General features: G+C 40.3%; 1 protein-coding gene across 1 annotated transcript in view; it reads left to right on the top strand.

Annotated features, from left to right (window-relative positions):
• Positions 1-217: 217 nt before the first annotated feature.
• Positions 218-17587, top strand: part of pex14 (peroxisomal biogenesis factor 14) — a 45327-nt gene continuing 27957 nt past the window's right edge. Inside the window, exons 1-2 of the mRNA XM_085345118.1 lie at positions 218-269; positions 2214-2264. Coding sequence (XP_085201244.1) covers positions 234-269; positions 2214-2264 — 87 coding nt within the window. The 5' untranslated portion in view covers positions 218-233. The remainder of the gene's footprint in view (positions 270-2213; positions 2265-17587) is intronic.

The following is a 17587-nucleotide window of genomic DNA, read 5'->3' as shown; positions in this document are numbered from 1 at the left end:
AAGGTGTGTGAGCATGAGAATGTGCTATGGGGAAGCTAAAACCTAACTTGGTGTGCTTTTAAATTGTAGCGTTTTAATAACAGACAGTAAGAATAGTGAGTGATACTTTGGAGTTAGACTTATCCTGCAGTGTCCCTTACTCACCTGCAGGAGGCAGTAGTGCATCCTAAAACATGTTGCGTGGTAGAAATATACCAGAATAAGAAGAGTGGCAGAAGGAACAGAAGAAGAAGATGGCATCCAACGACCAAGCTGAGGCAATAACACAGGTCTCTATATGCATTAAAAGCGGTTTCTTTTTAATGTCCATTTGCGGTAGTGAACTGTTTTAGATATTTCGGGGCCTTAGATGTCTTAACGTTGGCATCACGTGCCTGGAAATGCTCATCAAGTTAGAGATTAGCATGCCTGCTAGTTAGCATGCTAGCTAGGTTTCGAGGCAAAAGTTGTCACTGAGACATGAGTGTGTTTACAAGTGGGCAGGAAGGGGCGTCATTTAGAGTTGCCATATTGTGTCGAAAATAATATGGCATAGTTACTATATTTGCCATTGTCATCAAACGGTACAGCTGTACAATTGCATCTGAGCGTGTAGCCTCGTCTTACTGTGTGCAGATAACTGTAGGTGCAACTCAAAGGTCAGTGTAGGCAAATAAACCTGATGGTCTCTGTTGGGTTGCAGTCACAGTGTTATCTTTGAACTCACCAGCCCCCCAAAACAAATGTCATCGAACGTTTTTATTCATGTATGTCACCAGTGACACCTTTACTTTTTGCATATACGTTTATATATGCTGTAGAGAAATGCAAAATATTTTTATGTACATATGTGAGAGATGCTTAGTTACACCTTAAACACCTTAAATACATTTTTATTGTTTTTAAAATTCTCTAAACAGTAACTGTAGCTCAGGAGGTAGAGAGGGTCATCTACTAATTGTAGGCATACAGACTGTTGCTCAATTGTGCTTGCCCAAGTATCCTTAAGCAATTTCCTAACCCAAGTTGCTTTCTAATGTGTTCATCAGAATGTGTGTGAATGTTCCATAGAAAGTGCTAAGGCCTAGAAAAAAAAAGTGTTTGTATGAATGGGCAAATGAAGTGCTTTGAGTGCTCACATAGAAAATGGTAAATGGCCTGTATTTGTATAGCGCTTTACTTAGTCCCTAAGGACCCCAAAGTGCTTTACACTACATTCAGTCATCCAGCCATTCACAAACACATTCACACACTGGTGATGGCAAGCTACAAAAGCACTAAATAAGAACCAGTCCATTTATGTCATTAATGTTTTCTTACCCAATCTTGTGGAAATGAAAAATAGCCTTTTTTAAATTTATTTATTTTCCTGCCGATAGAACAAAATCTGTCCACATTCTACCACAAGCACTGCTCCATAAACATCACAGTGAAATGGATACCCTTCAGTTTCCACAATCAATTTATTTGTGTTGTGAATTTTCCCTTGTTCACAATTTCTACAGTTTCCCATCTGTTACTGTACATAGGGAAATGTTTATGGAGTACAGCATGAAGCTAAACTCTTCACCATGATGAGAACAGGTTAAAAAAACTTCTGAGTTATGACAGTAGTTAACTTTTGACAAAAGCTAACAAGAAGTTAGGTAGGTAGGTAGTTTGATGCTTGCAGCTGTTTCTAGAACTCTTTCTTCTCTGTTTATTACATACCTGCAGAATCATACAGCAGCACAATTCATCCAAAAGCTTTTCAAATGCACGAGAGTTGCTCACATTTATGTACCTGACACCACAGAAGTAACTTCAGTCACAGTAAATTATCCCCAAAATTCAGGCAGTTTTGATCAGGATCTAGCAGCAGATAACACTGTGTTCTGTACTTCACACAGGCTCTGACAGGGTTCAGTCTCTAGCTAATGGGGATCCTAATAAACTGAGCAATTTTTAAGTGTAAGAGTTGCCTGATCAGTTTGCAGAAATGTGCCAAGCGTGAAAGAGTGCTCAAGCACTTTGTATAAATGTTGTTGATATGCCTGAATGAAGCCTTGAGGCCTAGTATTGTAAAAGTGTCCCATACCTGAATAACCGAATACTGTCACTTCAACAGATAAAGCCAGCAATGTTACATACCCTGTGCTTGTAAAGGGCGACCATAGTTACCAAGCTTCAAAGCGACATTACTTCTGTTTTCCACTAGATGGCACTCTAATACAAATGTTTGTTTATGTTCTCAGCCTGGCCTTCTGCCTGGAAAAGAGGGAGCACGTAGCCCCAGAGAAGAACTGGTAAGAATTTATTCCTTAATCTCAATTACATGAATTATTGGTAAGGAAACATTGACTGTAACCACAAAAACATTAAATGAAGCTAATGTAAGTGAGAGCTGGAAAGAAATAGCATCTTGGATCAAACGATGCAAATATTAAATTACATTTCCTGTAAAGAAAACAAAAAGCAATGAATAAGGTATCATAATGGCTGGAAATAATATTTCAGATATTCTCACATGGCACACGCTGTGATTCTTAATACTAGTGCTCAGAAGTGTGGATTTTTCAAAAACTCAAGTATTCGTGGGATTTTGAAAGAATGAAAATCTTCTAATTTCTTGGCTTGATCTGGTGATGCATAGTTGAGGAAGATTATGATGGTTTTTCTCTCCCCCCCCACCTTAAGATCTGATAATTTAAAGACTTTTATTTGGCTGTATTACACATTCCCCAGGGAGATCCAGTATTAAAGGCTTCCAATTAGCAGACAGTCACTTTATACATCACAATGATGTCCCCAAGCTGTAATGAGAGTATACTTTATGTTCTTGGTCTTTAGAGAGGAAAATGGTCTATTTTAACAGCAGCAATGGGTTCCACAGTTTCTTTAATCATGCATAGCATAAAACTTTGACTGCACATCTTTGTTGTTCTTTGTTTATCCTTTTAGTCTGTGTCAGAAATGGGTCGAGAAAGTTGCTCATTTGGAGTTTCTTCACCATGTAGACTCCTATGCAAACACAAAGGGCACTTGAAGGTGTTGTTCCCTCAAAAGGGTGTTATAAGGTGGTGTTTAACAAGAATAAATGTCAGTTTTTCTCTTCAGTAATGTGCAGAGTGTTTATAAGGCATGCTTGGCCCAAGCGATGACTATAACCAGGAATGTTTGGTAATTGCTAAGTGGGATGGAATCCATCCCAGGTACACTCACTGTCCTTGTATAGGCACAGCATGCAGGTTATAGACGTGCTGTATTGTTCAGCCTACATGTCTCAATGTCATTCACCACCATTCACTCTTCATCTTCCCCCCATCATCCCTTCATGCCAAGGCTAATTTAATCCTGGGGTTATTGATAGTGGGAGCATTCTCCCAGGCTTTCTTTCAATTTACTTCAATTTCATCATCCCAGTGCGCTTCAAGACTGTCTCCTCAAAAAAGGGAAGAAATTCTTGTTATGAGGAATTTGAGACCGGTTGACAAGTCCCACCACCACCCTCACTTCCAACCCCTTTTCTCCTTTCTCTTTTTGATGAGCTGCTCTTTCCCAGTTAAGTGGATTATTACAGTAGGGATAATTCTTGTCACATGGCATTATTTGGATGAGGTGAATAATTGAAATTTGTGTCTGAAAGGATTTTATCTGGATGAGAGGAAAGGGAGTGCTGGCAGGGTTGGAAGGGCAGGAAAGAAGAAAAAGCAGTCTCTCTCTCTCTCACTCACACACACTCACACACACACACACACACACATTTGCATAACATCTATGTGCACATGTGCATGTCAGACTGGGGACACCAGTCATGTTAACAGGTTCTGACTCACCTCGCCCAGATCAGCCGGCCCTGGCACACTGCACGGCATGGACCCTCCTCAGTGGCAGGAGGGTCCAGCTCAGGGGTCGGTGCCACAGCCTCTGCCACTATACCAGGCCAGACAGGGATATCTGGACCTGCAGGTTAGAGCGAGAAGAAGGGGTGGGAGAGCCCGCGTGAGTGTGTGTTTCATGGTTGACTGGTATACCAGTCGCTGCCAGCCGCTGCTATTGCCTCTGGCACTGCTGTTTGCTCACTCTTACCCCGACTACCTCCATCTCAAATCCCCACCCCCTCCCACTCATCCCTGCCATGACCATTACCCCAGCCAGTCTATTACTAGTCTTTCCCCAGTCTCTGTGCTCTCTCTCCCTGTAGTGACACCCTGCGCTTACCACACATGACGATGCTATTAATGAGCAAAGATTCCACTGACCAAATGAAAATACAGGAAGGAATTGGCAAATATATTGACTTAATATAGATATTTTGACAGGTTAACCAGATCTATTGGAATAAAATTAAAAGTCACTTCACCAAAATAAGCTGCATTATAGTTTTTATGCATTTATATTTTAAAATGTTTACATTTCTTTTCTCCTGTTAGAAACTATATGATATGAAAGAACAGTTAGGATGAATTTGGCTTTGTACTTGTGTACTTTAAAGGTACATTTCTTTTTTTAAGTTTTTAATTATTGTCCTGAATAATAAAGTTAAAGTTGTATATTTCTTATTAGAACTCCTGCTCCTTAATTTCCTTTGAGCCGATTAACTCGGAACTCTTTGGAAATACTCTCACTACCTCGGATCACAAACTAAAGGGTCATGTGTCATCGCTAAATGCAATTCTTACAGATTTAGGTTACCGTTTACCCCGTTCTTTACTCTTTGCACTGAAAAAAAAATCCAACCTCAGTTTAAGAAGTGCATATTTGTTTGTGGGTATGAAAGCGTGTGGTTTTTTGTTTGCAGTAGGTGCTTCTGTACCCTTTGCACATGTAGACACAGATAGTGTGAACTGGGCGTGTTTTATGTGTTTAGGTTTGGGGATTTTAGTACAGCAGAGGGAGGGGGAAAAGAACGGTAAGAAGAACATCCCCGGTCTCACAGCAACTTCAAAAGCTCTCCTTCCCCAGGATATTAAGCGACTGTGATGAAAAATTTAGCAAGCGTTAAATAAGCCGCTTTGAAGTGATCTGTTTTGGCTCAGCAGTCTCCAAATTTCCGTAGCCCCTCTGCAATAGCCATCTCGCTACAGAGAGGGAATAAAAGGAACAGTGTGTTAAGTGCAGAAGTTGTGGGGGACCTGGCTGGCTGGCAGAGGACCTGCCAACAGTAATTGGTGTGGCCAAAGACATGAAGGAACCACTGCTGTCGCTGTCCCCTTTTGTTGTTCTCTGGATCGTTCTCTCCTCATTTCACCTCTCCCTTCCCTGATGGGTCTTTTGCTGAGTCCCGTGAGTTGCAGGCAGACAGATGTTGCTCATATGTTTGAGGGTTTTTTTTCCTCGCATGTGCGTGGGTGTAGCACAAATGTAACACAGTGGTGATACCAGGAAGTCAGAGGTTACTCTCGGGTCTTGACTCAGTTATTTTTTGCCCTCAATGACTTTTCCCATGGAACATGTGTTTAAAGGAGATGTCTCCTTTTAATATCAGTTTACCCTAAATATGCATGTATGTGAGTGAGTGTAGAAATCTTTTGAAGATTTCTACAAATTAACCTAAAACTGTACATACAGTAGATTTTTTTTTTTTTTTTTACACTTCAGCCACCATAAAGCAAAGAATAACAAGAAGAGAATCTCTAATTTGACAATCATATTTCAATTCATTTCACATCCATCACTCTTAAAGCTATTATTTAAATTTTTTTTCCACAACTCCAGGTTTCAACATGCTCCAAATTAATTATTGGGGCAGAATAAGAAATGGGAGCCAGTAATGAGCCTGCTATAGTAACTCCATTCTGTCAAGGAACTAGGCTACCATTTAGTTAGTCAAGGGATCCTTCTTTGAGATTTTCCTTTTTTCCTCTTTGCTCATTACTTTAATTGTAATTGTAATCCTTTATTGGAGCTGTCTGCAATAAAGGAGAGTTATGGTCCGAGTGGGGGCGCGAGCCATAGAGATATTTCATGATTATTGGGGAAGACGGTCACTAGGTGGCAGCCACTAGTTCGGCCTTGGTGTAATTACTGAGTGGGAAGTGATGGCAAGATATTCTGTGGGTGTGTGTGCGTGGATTTGTGTGGATTTGTGCGCCAAAGGTGGGGGAAAAGAGATTTCTTAAAAAAGTAGTGCACTCCTTGAAAGAGAAAGGTCCGATCAACCCGATCAACTGCTATCTCATAGTCAATAGTCTCTGTATCCTGTCATGCTTACTGTAAACATGCGACACACTCTGCAAAAAGCACAGATCAAAGAGGTGTCGAAAGCGCCTGCCTTCGTGTTTTTGTGGTGATTCTAAATAAGTTCGTTTAAGATGTAATCTGCAAGCTGTATTCACACTGCAAGGTAGTGCAAGGTGATGTAATATAATGCGTAGTGGGGGTGGGGATTAAGTGGTACGGCACTGTGTCTGTGTCTGTCTCTGTGCCCGCACTTTTACAAAAGGAACATCTGCACGGCACAGTCGAGTTTAGTGGTCGCGGGGAAGTTTTCCCTTTGAAAAGCATCAAGGCTCAATTCTCTGTTTCACAGCGCTCATTGTGCATCATGCGCTGTTTGTTTCAGTGGTTAATGACACAGGAAGGGCCCTCCATTTTATTGTTGCTGTGTTGCACTTTTTCCCCCTCCTCGCCCAACCCGGCAGCCAGCCTCCTTAGAGGACTCTGTATGAATTCTCACTGTCATGTCCAAGGACGAGTGGCGCAGGGTCAGCTAATTGCTTTTATGATTATGATTTCACGTCAGATTTATCGTGCATGCTCGGAGCACATCTTCCAGGTCCTGCCGACGTTGCTGGCTTGGATGGGGGGAAAATGAGTTTACAGCTTCTGGCTGTGACTTCTTGTTTAAGTGCAGGTCACACTTTTTGACTCATTAGAGTTGAACGCAGGGGGTGAATCACGGTGGCTTTTCCTGTAAAAGCCTCTGTTTTCTATGTCAGTAAATGTACTTGTTTTTCTCATATCTGGCCACAAAAGAGCATTTTCTTACTTGGCCTTCAACATGTGCTGAAGTTTGGAGGTCATGAGCGAGGAATGACACAGACAAAGATTTTGGTTTTTCTGTTGTTTGAACTTTTTATGAGCCATAAATCCCTCATCTTCGTTTCTGTTTGCAAATGAAATCATTACGCTTATTCCCCTGCAGAATGCCAGAATTATCAGTTGACTCCTTTTTGATGTTGGTGATGGTTCCACCCACCTCTTTGAAAGGGATGAGCACAGATGAGTCCAACCCATTTTATAAATTATTTTTATTTTGTGGCTTCTGCCTTGTGTGCTGAGCCGGACTAGATCCCAATTGCCAGCCCCAGACAATAGCGTTTTCAGTCTTTTGACGAAAGCGACGCAAGGCCTTCAATTCACTCTAAAGTTCCCAGTAAATGAAGAAGCAGCTGTTGCCACTGTATGTCAAAAATAAGCACCTTTTTTTTTGTAGATGGAGTTTAATGTCATAACCGTGGCTCTTGATTTGTTGCTGTAATTTGACCTCGCTCTGACCTTCCTGGCTGGGCCGCAGTGTGACTAGTGACAGATGCAGCCTGGGAATATGGTTTGGATAGTTTTCCAATGCGCAGAGGAATGTTGAAGTTAGTTTTACGCAAAGTTCATTTTGGAGACATATGTAAAGTCTGTGATTAAGCTGAATTCAATAAACTTTAATGAATACTTAGAACTTTATTTGTAGGGTTTTTTGTCTCTGCGAGTATATTAATGTAAACAGCATGGTAACAGAGCTGTAATTTCCTATTCTCCCACAATTTAGTGAACTGTCACAATATGTTTACTTAAGAAATGACAGAAATACGACACCAGTTTAATTACAGCGTAGTCATTTTGCCTCAATCTACTTGGGACAGTGGTCTTATTGAGCTGAGCTTCCTTTATACTCTCTATTCTGCTTTGTAATTACTTCGGCTTGATTTATCATCTTTTCTTTGTGTTTATGGTTGTAAACTGCTCGAGTGAGTAACTTGGTCTGAGAGTGGCTTGTCTCCTTGCAGCGAGGCTGGAAATCTCCTGATGAATCTGAGATGTCTCTGCTGTCAAGACTGCTCACATCGCTCTCAGCCTCCAATGTCACTTTCAAGGCATAATTACACAAGTTGTGTTGATTAGTATGAGAAGCAATTACAGTGGCTTTCCGCTGCAAATGGAGAATGTGATGGCTCATGATTGACACGAAGCATCCTGGCTTTAATAAGTAAATGACTATGGTAATTCAGGTACTGAGACCCTTTGATTTGTCAGCATCTTTCTCATTTTTGTGATGTCCTCGGATTTTAATGAACATGAATTTGATTGAATCCTCCTTCATTTCCCATGTCCCTGCACCTGTCTGTCTCTCCTATCAGTCCACTAAATGCTCTCAGATGGGAGTCGTATGCTTTCGGAGCCATCCTAAACAGTCCTGCTGCCGATGCTGAATTATCTTTCTTAATAAATTCAGAGCGTTTAAAAAAAAAAGAAATGGATATCCTGCAATTTTGGCACACTATTAAAAATGCCTTTTAGCATATCGTGCTTTCACAAGTGTAGAAATCAGAGGAAAAATTATTTGTAATTGACACTTTGGGGAACATTTTTTTTTCTCTTTTTATCTTGCTTCCCAGTAAGTTATTAGCTGTTAATTTGTCGGCAAGCTCCCCTACAGCGCTAGATATTTGTTCAAATGCTGGGATCCCCTCAGTGCATTTGTAACTACACTTCTGAAAATGCTGCCCTGTCTAATTATGTAATATAATACTGCCTTTTAGGCAAGTTTCTTTTAATTGAATAATATTAGTGCTAACTAAGGATAAGCTATTGGAACGGCAATATTTAAAAGATCTGTTTCTACCCTGTATGAAATGCACAGTAGTGCAGTGTAGTACCACGGCAATACAGCAGTCTGTGTGTTTTAGGTATTTGAATAAGAGCCAAACATTTATGCTAAAATTTCATTGGCCTAACCCTCAGTCTCATATTTCTTTCTTTGTAAACCACGGTTGGCCTAATCAAGTAATTCCCTGTTTGTCTTAGTAACCCCCTATAGAGTCATACATGCATACATATAATAAAATAATTTGCTCTTGCACTCCCTATCCCAGCTGTAATTTATATGGATTGAATGAGTGCTGCATTGTGGAAAAGCACGAGTGGACCAAATGCTCGTTTGTCACCTCTAATAAATGTTAGAATGTAAATTATGAACTTATGCTTCAGATGTAAATGCACTTTATTCCAGTCCTTAATGTAAACAGACCACTCCAATACATTAAGGGGTATGGGGGAGGGCAGAGGGATATTAGATTTGGAGTTTTTGACTGTTTTCACAATCAATAATAAGCACAAAAGAGGCTCGATGGGGAACATTATAACATATCTGAAGTCGCCTTCATAAATTATTGCATGAAAGCAGGCTTGTACACCAAAAATGTAAATACATTAATGTTATTAATAATGTAGTGACTAATAGTTCTATCAAGACTGTAATAGCAGTTTAATGGAATATGACAGCAAGAATGTATTACACTTCTTACATTTAGATGGGACCTCACATGACATTTATCAGAGATTTCTGTAACAATTTTTTTGATTATTTTGTTAAGTTAATTGCTTCTTTTTTCCCCCCCGAACGTCTTCTCTGGGAGAGGGGGCAAAAAAACTGGTAATGGATATTAATTAATATGTGTCAGTTTTCAGGGTTTGATTAAAAATAATGAAAGCAAAATGCTAATGGGATTTCAGAGTTTCTCTGTGTGTGGCGCCCTGAGATTGTGGCTTTATCTGAGAAATCTGGGAAAAAAAAGATAGTATGCTACTCTGTAGGCTAAAATGAAAGTGACAGAATATAGAAACTAAGATAAAATGGAGCACTTGAACGAAAATATTACGCTCCAATTAGACTTTAGAGGTGTGGCTAAGAAGTGTAATGCCAGTAAAAACTGTAATGTTTCTGGTTGGAAAATGAAACTGGATCCTTGCACCTGCAGTTAAAGAGATTAAACAGATTTTTTTTCTTTTAATAAAAGGGCCAAGTGAATAAATCTGACAAGTTGCTGTGTGTTGGTAAGTTGTTTTTTTTTTTCTAAAACATTTTCTTGCCTCAAAGTCACCAAATATGATTTTATTATTTTCTTAATTTCTAGAATAGTCAAGGAGCTTGTGTGTGTTTTCATGTTATTTTATTTTAGGCCTCCCTTGTTAACCTTTAAAATTAAGCACTTCATCAGGCACTGGTAATAGGTAGACTCCTTCGCCTTCATCCAGAGTCTTCTTGTTTCTGTCTGTATTTAAAGGTAGAGAGCAACTGGAAACCAGGAGTCAAACAGACATTGACACAGTAGTTAAAATAAATAAATAAATAGCCAATGGCACAACTGACAATTACCCAACACCTGGAGTGGCTCCCCTCCCCAGCATGTGCTTCAAGACTGTCAACTTCTTGTTAATGCAGTGATTAACAGGAAGATCGCATTTGTTTTCCTGTGCAGCTCTCCTGGCAGCAGCACTTTGCTTTCTCTTTGATTAAAATAGTAGATGGATGGATGCATTGTAGCTCCGTCATGAATTTCGAAAGAAAGGGTGACAAGGAGACGTTAGAAATGGAATAAATAGAGGCGAGGCTGAGGCCTTTCCGTCCTTTCCAGATTGTGTTTACTGTGGACTGTGGGATTTTAAGCGAGGTATTGGCGGCATGCAATCCTGTGGAAAGAGTCAGCCAACTCTGACAGTCGCCCAGCGGCCTTCGGTTGTCTCCAAATTTCACTCACTCACAGATTTTTTTTATTTATTTATTTTTTCCGCCTGTCTCTCCTTGTAGATTTTCTCCATTCTTTTAATGGCACTGCTACCTGTCTGTTCCCCCTCACATCTGTACGTGCTGCGTCATGGTTCCAAAAGTGTGTGGAAAGTGGTTTTGGGTATCATGGGGATGAAAAAAGGGGAAGTGAAGGGGCTTCGTCAAACAGCCTGTACTTTTAAAATACTGAGAGTGGCATTGTCGTGCGTTTTCTGTGTCAAGGTCGACAGAAAATGTCAGAACAGGTGTGCGTCTGCTGCTGAGCTGCTTGCCAACTCAGCCCCTTTTGCTGTAACACGCCACCTCGTGTGACATTATAGTGGTTCACTGTGGGTTGTCTCCTCTCTCTCTTTCTTTTGGAGGCGCATGGTAAAACATGTATTTTCTCCTGTCACCGCGTGACTCGATGTTCAGCTAAGATGGGTGTCGACGCCTAAACTTTGACCACTGCCTCGGGTTGTCACGTAGTCATAAAGTGTTAAGATGTTGATTTGAGATCAAAAGGAGGAACATAAATCGTATAAATTTATGTGCTGTATGAGAGTCTCTTAAGTTTAGATCACCAGGCAGCCATGTTGCAAAACCTGAAAATTCTGTGTGCACTTCTCAAAAGAGAAGGATAACGTTTAGGCGGGGCATGTATAAACCAGATGTTACACATTTTATCGCTTTATCACGGTGACTTTTTATAACTCGCTCATCGTCTATCGTTATCTGGTTTACAAAGGTTAAACTAAATTGCTTTTTTTTTAATGAGCTGTCTTTTTTTCCCCTCAGAGTTAAAAAAGAAATACAAGTGGTACTTCTTCTTCTTCTCTTCTCTGGCCCTGGTGATTGCTGCTTTTTGTTTGTTTGTTTGTTTGTTTTGTTCTGTTTTTTGCTGTCAGCACCCCACTCTTTATGGTTTTCCTACTCTCGAGGTTAGACTCTTAGCGGTGGTTGGATGCCTCTGGAAAAAAAGAGAATTAGCCAACACATTTCTTTGTCACTTAGTGTGATCAGGAGCAGACTCTTGCCGCTGCTCTCTTTCTCCAAAACCAAACGAAGGCCTGCTGGCTTAAGTTTCCTCCCTGGTTCGATGTTTATTTCAGCCTGACTTGTCTGCTACGGTAGATGTGTGGCCCATTGTCTTGGCAAGTGTGTCTAAATGTTTCTGACAGGTCTCAGTGAAAGACAGGCCGCAAGGGTAAACTGCCAACCCCACCCCTCGTATGCCACTTCTGCCAGCCCTGGCCAGTAGATGGCGATGTTCATCTTTCCTGGCTCTGTGCCTTCCTTGGCGCGTCTCCCTTTACACCATCCTTCCCCTCTCCTCTCTGTGGAACTCACTGAGGAAAGAGGGGTCTAACCCTGTATGCAGGGTCATGCCACCAATTCCTGGTCCCCTTTGAAGACCATGAAATTGCTGATCCAAGACACATGATTAGTGCATTCAGCCTATTGACTGGAAAAGGGTTGACACACAATTACAATGTCACTGGAATGTCACAATCTGTCTAGTTGTCTTTCTGAGCATAGGCTCATCCAGTGGCACAGTGTACCCAAGAAGGAATAATTTGATCAATAAAAGGATACCTCTCTCTCTCTGTTGTCACTGGTCTCTCTATTTTAGTTTTATTAGTCAATTTGGCAGGCGAGCAGGACTGCACACAAAACTGATGCCAACTCGCTGCATCTTCGCCGCAGCTCTCGGCTTTATTTGCCTATTGTAGTGCTTCAGTTGTATGCATTGCAGGATGCGTGTGTATGAGTTTGTGTCCATGGGTGGGTGCTTCCTCAGTGAGCAGAGCAGTTTTGGATGAACAGAGGAGGATAGGCTTGTCACTGTAAGTTGCTTGTGACGGAAGCAGCTCTTCTCCTGACACCACAACACAACTTCTGTGGTGTGTCGCTTGGACACAAGCTTCACGTTGTTTGCTGCTGGTGCCGCTTGCATTTTGCCTCAATCAACTAATTGAATGTGAAAGGCCGGCAGGCCCTGATGATGTGAAGGACAACACACAGAGCAGTGGCAGGTTTAAGAAAAGACCCTGTGCTTCTTTATGTTACCGTAGCAAATTGCGTCTCTCATTTCTCTTTACTGAAGAACTGAACTTATATATATGCCATATAAATATGGCATAATATAAATGTTTAGCCATTTTGTGTTAACCTCAGTGTAGATTTTGTTATGAAATTTGCTATTTTAAAACGTTCCATAAAAACACTACAGAGTGTTTGTGTTTTTATAACAGCCAAACCACTTTCTATTGCTTCCCATTCATCTAAGTTTTCATTGTAAACTCTACTGTTTATTGTTGTTAAACCATACATGAAACTCTTGCTGCTTTTGTTTATTTTGTTTGTTTATCTTTTTGATTTTTCAAAAACATTTTAATGATACATTTTAAATCGGCAAGAAATGATCAGAAAGTTTCTGACAGTTTAGTGTCTTTTATTCTATTTCAAACGTTTTTCTCGTATATTTGACCGGAGTCATTTCTAAACAGAACATTTTTCATACTCGACGCATTTACAGACCACATTATGACCACATTTTCTTTTTGCTACGCTGTGCGTAGATAAAGTTGCGTTGTGAGCATTTTCATGTTTTGAAAACGGTCACTGAAAAGCACACTGAGCTGCTTGTCACACAATGTCATCACTGACTGCGTAAGAAAGAAAAAAGAAAAAGCTTCGAATTACAGGAAAGAGCCACTGCATTAAAGAACAAAGGAGATCGATGGCAGTACATTAAATTTTATGCGAATGAAAAAAAAAATCAACTAATTAAAATTGATTACTCCTGCTTTGTAAATGTGTTTCTGAATTAAATTATTGTATGAAAACATTTTGACCAATCGAGGAGCTGAGGAAGTATCCATTACTGGATTGCAGCTGAGAAGGGGCTGGAATGTTTTGTGGTAGCTAAGTAGTTTGTTGTGCTTCGCTGCGACTCGCTTCTTGCACCCCCACTGCTAAAGTGCCATGGGTTAATCTCTGATGACCCTCATCTCTGAGAGCAGCTTCAAACTCATGGTTTGGGCCTTTTACCTGAATTAAAAGGAATGTATAGGGCTAGGCAGTATTTTTGCCCAAAGTAAGTGAAAGTGAGGTGTCACTCACAGAGTCGCACGTCTTTAGTCATCAGGGCTCTCGGGGCGCTCGGAGCCCCACTGGGGATGTCCTTATCTAAACAGTCATCTGTCTCACTAGTTTAGCAAAGGCAACCCCAGGCAGCACGACTGACAGTTGCACATTAAGAAATGTCAGATTCGGCTTTATAGCGTATCTGTCAGGCTAGTTTTGAATTGGCCGAGTGCCACCTGTTTGTCTTCATGTTTAGATCTCGCAAGAATAAACAAAGCGCATGACTTTGTTGTTGCTTCATGTTCCGTTAAAACACGTGGCAGCTTCAGCTACTTTCTTATTCTGCTCGTTCTGCAGAATGAGGATATTTTTTTTTACCCTGTACAACCGGCTCTTGAAAGAAGTTCAATTATTTTGCAAGTCAGTAAAAAAAGAAGCCAATAAAACATTTTTTCTCTCTTTTTTTTGGGGGGGGGGGGACGACGACAATTCTGAACTTAAAGTTTAAAGGAAGCGAAACATTTCCAGCAAATTAAACACAGTTTTGAAAGTTTTACACTTTTCTAAAAATTGCTTGTATTTCGAAAATAACAATGCAGCTTCCTCCCCCCCCCCCCCCCCCCCTTCTTTCTCTTTGACAAGCGTAGCGTTATTCACAATATCATATTAAGTGCGTTTTTACCTTTTTGTCAGTGGCCTTGTCGAATACAGTCTACTACGGCCCTCGGTTTTTCTCACCACTAAACCACTCAACTTTTCCATGTTTGTGATGTCAGAACTTTGATAGGGAAATGCTGCTGAATGGAAAGTTTGTTCTCTATATGCAGTGGTCTTGAAAAAAAAAAGAAAAAAAAAAAGTTCAATTTCCGTCCACCAACCCCCCCTTTTACAAAAATTGCATAATATGCTTTTGATGTCATGATCGTAGCCTTGCCCATGGCTCTGACACTGATACAGCGCATGTTATTTTTAAACCTTTGCATCGCAAATGTCAATGAAGTTTTCCATGACCCTTTTTCATCTGCTGAAATGTTGACTCTGACCTTTAAATTTCAAAAGTTAGGATAATTCAATAAAGATTGACCACATTTCAGAGTGTAACACACAAAACGCCAACCCGGCAACGTGTGAACAGATGCAAAGTAGTTTAGAAATGCCCACGTTTAACCAGTAACCCTTTATCAGATTTTGCTTATGCTGAAGACAAGTTTCGGTAATTGCTTCTCATTTCATTTTGTAACGTTCTAACTTCTTTGAAAAAGCACTGCACATGAAGGGACAAGCAACAATGAGTGAGAAATGAAGGGTTCTTTTTGTACAGTCATTGTTAGAAAGATTCGTCTCCAGCAGGGCCCTTGAAGCTCCTGGAGTGTCTGAACAACTGTGGATGTTAGCTAAATGGCCAGCTCTGCATCTCACTTCCTGATGTCTCTCAGGGTCAGTAATTCCCTATAGCTGTTCCCAAGTGGCCTTGCTTTCTCCACTAAAGGTCACATTAAGGCAAGAAGGTTGTCACAATTAGAAGGGCATTTAAAGCTGCTCTTTTAAAAAGATTAAAAAGCACTGTTGGCCACATCAAGCAGTCAGGCAACTAAAGGAAATACAATAATTGCATTAAAAGTTAATTCCTTTCTGGCAGGGCTCGAATATCAGAAAGGTATTGGGTTAAGTCATTTAAGACAGCTGCCCCTGATAGCAGATCATCCATGAAAGCACCAAATTAATATAGAGCTTCATTTTTCGCCGTCTCTCACTTTCTCCTGCTTTTGGTCCTCCAAACGTGTGTTTGGGGGGGAAATTTGAGACTAGCTTAACACAATTTTTGTTCATGTCTATCAGTCTGTTATTATATCAGGGGCACTTCTCCACAAATGTACAGGCCAGGGCAATTTGGAATGAATTGATTCACACTGAGCCCGAATTCTATACTTGCTAATGATTTCCTTTTAGACCCTCAATTGCACCCCCACCCAGCTTCTAGTTCCATCAAGTCCTGCAAATCTTTTCAATGTTGCAGACAAATTGTGTACATATTTTTGCAGAACAGATAAGGAGCAAAGAGTTGCTCAGTACATGCCAGTCATTTCCTGTTCAAAAATATAAAAAGTTGATGTTGCACTCTCTTTTTTTTTTTTTCGTCTTTTTCTTTTCTTTTTTTTTTTTGAATTGTTTGAAGTGTTTTAGATAAGAATATGTGATACCACGAGACTGTGGATGGAAAATCTTGAGTTTTGGTTTTTTTTAAACTCTGGTATGGTATCTTTTATCAAAGTGTTCTTGTTTATTCCAAGAATGTTTGCAACCCTAAAACTGCATTTTTACCGTATTGCACAGTAATTACTCGATAAGTAGTGGTTTGCGTTGGCCTAAATAATTCAGACTGAAAACACAAATCTTTTCTCTCTTCTCAGATTTCTTTTTAATTTCTCGTGCTTAAAATTCTGGTTACTTTAAAACTGAAACTAGCTACAAATACAGAAACCAGCCCAAATGATCAATTGTAAGATATACCACAAACTGGTGTCTGATGATCGAAAGTCTGAATTTCCCAGATGCTCACACCTGCTCTTGAATTCCTGTAAAATATCCATAGGTGGGTCTTACGGTATATTATGGTTAAGTGCCGTTACTAGTTGGGGCAAAAATATACAACTGGTTACATGGATTCCCTCAGGCGTCTATCCATGCAGTTCGAACATAATTGGATTGCAGCCTCATTTCTCACAATTCAAGGTATTGCAGTTGTAATTTTCAGACAAGTGCAGTGCAAATTCTTGTCCAATTCAAACTCGATAACATTTCTGTAATCTTGTCCGTTCATCAAGTTCACTCTCTTTAAGTGTGTTGGTTAATGTTATCTCTTTCTGTGATTGAGTTTTCACCTCTTTTTCGGCTTTACCTGACACTTTATTGGTTATCTGGTTTGCAAAGATTATCGCTCTTAACATGGAGCACTCTGGTGCATTAGGAGTCGAACCTTTACAAGAGGTATTACAAAGAAGCCTAATTGTTCTTCGCACCAAAAATCATTTACCAGTTTCCTGCAAGGAAGGAAATTCACCTAATTTCAGTTTTAGTTATTTATGCTGTCTACTCAAATGCGCCTTGTACTGTTATCCATCTTACCCCCGCCCTCCTAAAAGCCCCAGTTGTGTGCTACCCAACACTATAACTGGGGTGATCCATAAGTCAATAACAAGACTGAAATCTGTGCAATGTGGTTATAATTGATTGAGATGTCTGGATGGAACTTGTGCAAAGCATCTATGTCATCTGCTAAGAAGTGCATTTTTCCTCTCCCTGAAGATCTACCACAACAGTTTTAACCAAATGGACATTTGCCTCATTAGTTTGCCGCTGAGCTAGCTGCGGTCCTTACTAAGATGTCACACTTACGCCTGTTAACGCTGATACAATTTTCTTGTCAATATTGTGCTACTGAAATTTTAAGCGAATGTAAACAAGGACTGCTCATTCAGCATATTCTTTCCCTGTTAGGTCATTACCTCTCAGCGGGCCTCCTGTATATAACTCTGTTATTTACCGTAATAAATATTGGAGTATTAGATTTTAGTGTGTTTATTATCTCTAGTTTCCGCCATTACCACATGCTGTGACTTGTGGTAATGGCTCACTGACTTGGACAGTGAGCGCCTTGCAAGCACTAGAGTGATTTTTGTCTTTTTTATCAAAGGGATATTTTCTCTGTGTTTTGACTGTATCTTTTGGCCCAGAACATCAGTTACGGGGTCACCATGCAAATGGTTTAATCTGGTT

Source organism: Diplotaxodon limnothrissa, linkage group LG20 (genome assembly GCF_057381915.1).
Source record: "Diplotaxodon limnothrissa isolate DT_005_m linkage group LG20, D_limnothrissa_male_GT1.1, whole genome shotgun sequence".
Classification (NCBI taxonomy): domain Eukaryota; kingdom Metazoa; phylum Chordata; class Actinopteri; order Cichliformes; family Cichlidae; genus Diplotaxodon; species Diplotaxodon limnothrissa.
This window is presented reverse-complemented; position numbering and strand designations above follow the sequence as displayed.